We start from the raw sequence: 1477 nt of genomic DNA on the forward strand, positions 1-1477 counted from the left end.
GTGCTGACAAGGCAATTTGCCCAATTCCCTCATCAGAATGACCAAGACACAACAGACATAACAGTGGTTAAGGTACTATTTATATTATAAAAATTGGTATGTCTATAGAAGTGGTTTATACCATCAGTCTGATTTATTTCAAATTTTGTTTTATAAGAAATGGATGTGAAAGGCTATAATTATGGACAATTAAATTAATATTACTTTTTGATCCTATATACACAAGCCAATTACTGTATACATTCATATGGATCCTACCAATTGCTTGATGTATAATAAAACTAAAAGCCTTTTTGAGTGGAGTTAAATTCTACCACCAGTTTGCCATCTGAACCTAGATATTCAATGAAATATATATAAAAGCAATGAAAAACTCATCAAACCTGGCTTTAAGTATATTAGACCTATTTTTTAAAACTAGATAAAAATTACACATAATTCTATAATTCCTGTCAACAGTAAAAATGCAACATAACTTAACATTCACTGTTATTGAATAGTGTTTCTAAGCTTAATGACAATTTGATGCATCTAAAAGTTATAAATACAACTACTTAATGCTTCACCTCAATTAGCTACACTACACTCTTGCTGTTAGTCAGTCTTAGTTACAGGGTAACAGTTTTAATACTAATACTGTTATTGTTACAACAAAGTCACAAGTTATATCTAACTTCTAAGTACACAACCCAAATTTGCTTATTTTTTGCCTTCATGTACAATATTTATAAATCCGATTTAACTTGCTGAGATCAAACATAGTACTAGTATTACTACTAAACAAGACTCCTAGTTATATTTCACAAAAATTAATACAAAGCTTTTTGCGTTGGTATATAAGTGGTTACAGCTCTATTTACCATTAGTAGTATTATTAGTAATAACAGTTTGAGGACATTGTTTGACAGTGTTGTATTACACATTTACATCATAACCACAGCGCAGCACAAAACGTCATTTGTTCCCCGTAGTAAGAATTATCAACAAATTAAGAATACCTGCATAATTACGATATATATGAACATAATAGTAATATATAAATATATAAAGCACTATAATGTCATTACGTACCTTGTTGTTTATTGGCTATCTTGTTAAAACAGTTTTGAAAAACTTCGTATAAATGCAATGGTTCATCATCGTTTGTCGCCATGTTAGCTTAATGGTTTTATACCATTCAAGATTGTTTTAGTTAAAACCACAGGGTGTCAGCAGTGATACAAAATTTATCCTGTGTTCAAAGCTCTTGTCCTTCTCAGTTTAGAAATTTCAAGAGTTTTTCAAAACCACTAAAAAATATATGAAAAATACTGTTGCGTCATCGAGATCATGTGATTCTCACGCTCTCTACTATCTAGAATTATCCTGTACTTTGGCGAATGTTCTAGTGTTTGCTAGATGGGGTAGGCGGATATATATAAGAGGGGAAAACGTGACGCGGGAATTATTGTAATGTGTGTTTAGATAGTGAGTAATT

At 30.8% G+C, this 1477-nt stretch overlaps 1 protein-coding gene across 5 annotated transcripts in view; it reads right to left on the minus strand.

Annotated features, from left to right (window-relative positions):
* The window catches only part of LOC106459450 (transcription factor 12-like), a 132499-nt gene extending 131189 nt beyond the window's left edge, over positions 1 to 1310 (minus strand). For 2 of the 5 annotated variants that reach the window (XM_022385952.1, XM_022385949.1), the window contains exon 1: positions 1072 to 1153. Coding sequence is in view for 3 of the 5 variants with exons in the window: in XM_022385947.1 (XP_022241655.1) it covers positions 1072 to 1153 (82 nt within the window). In the remaining 2 variants the exon portion in view is untranslated. Of the gene's footprint in view, positions 1 to 1071 lie in introns of all 5 variants that reach the window. The other 3 variants (XM_022385947.1, XM_022385948.1, XM_022385946.1) reach the window with 3 other exon arrangements.
* Between the last annotated feature and the right edge of the window lie 167 nt (positions 1311 to 1477).

This window comes from Limulus polyphemus, unplaced genomic scaffold (assembly GCF_000517525.1).
Source record: "Limulus polyphemus unplaced genomic scaffold, Limulus_polyphemus-2.1.2 Scaffold611, whole genome shotgun sequence".
NCBI lineage: Eukaryota > Metazoa > Arthropoda > Merostomata > Xiphosura > Limulidae > Limulus > Limulus polyphemus.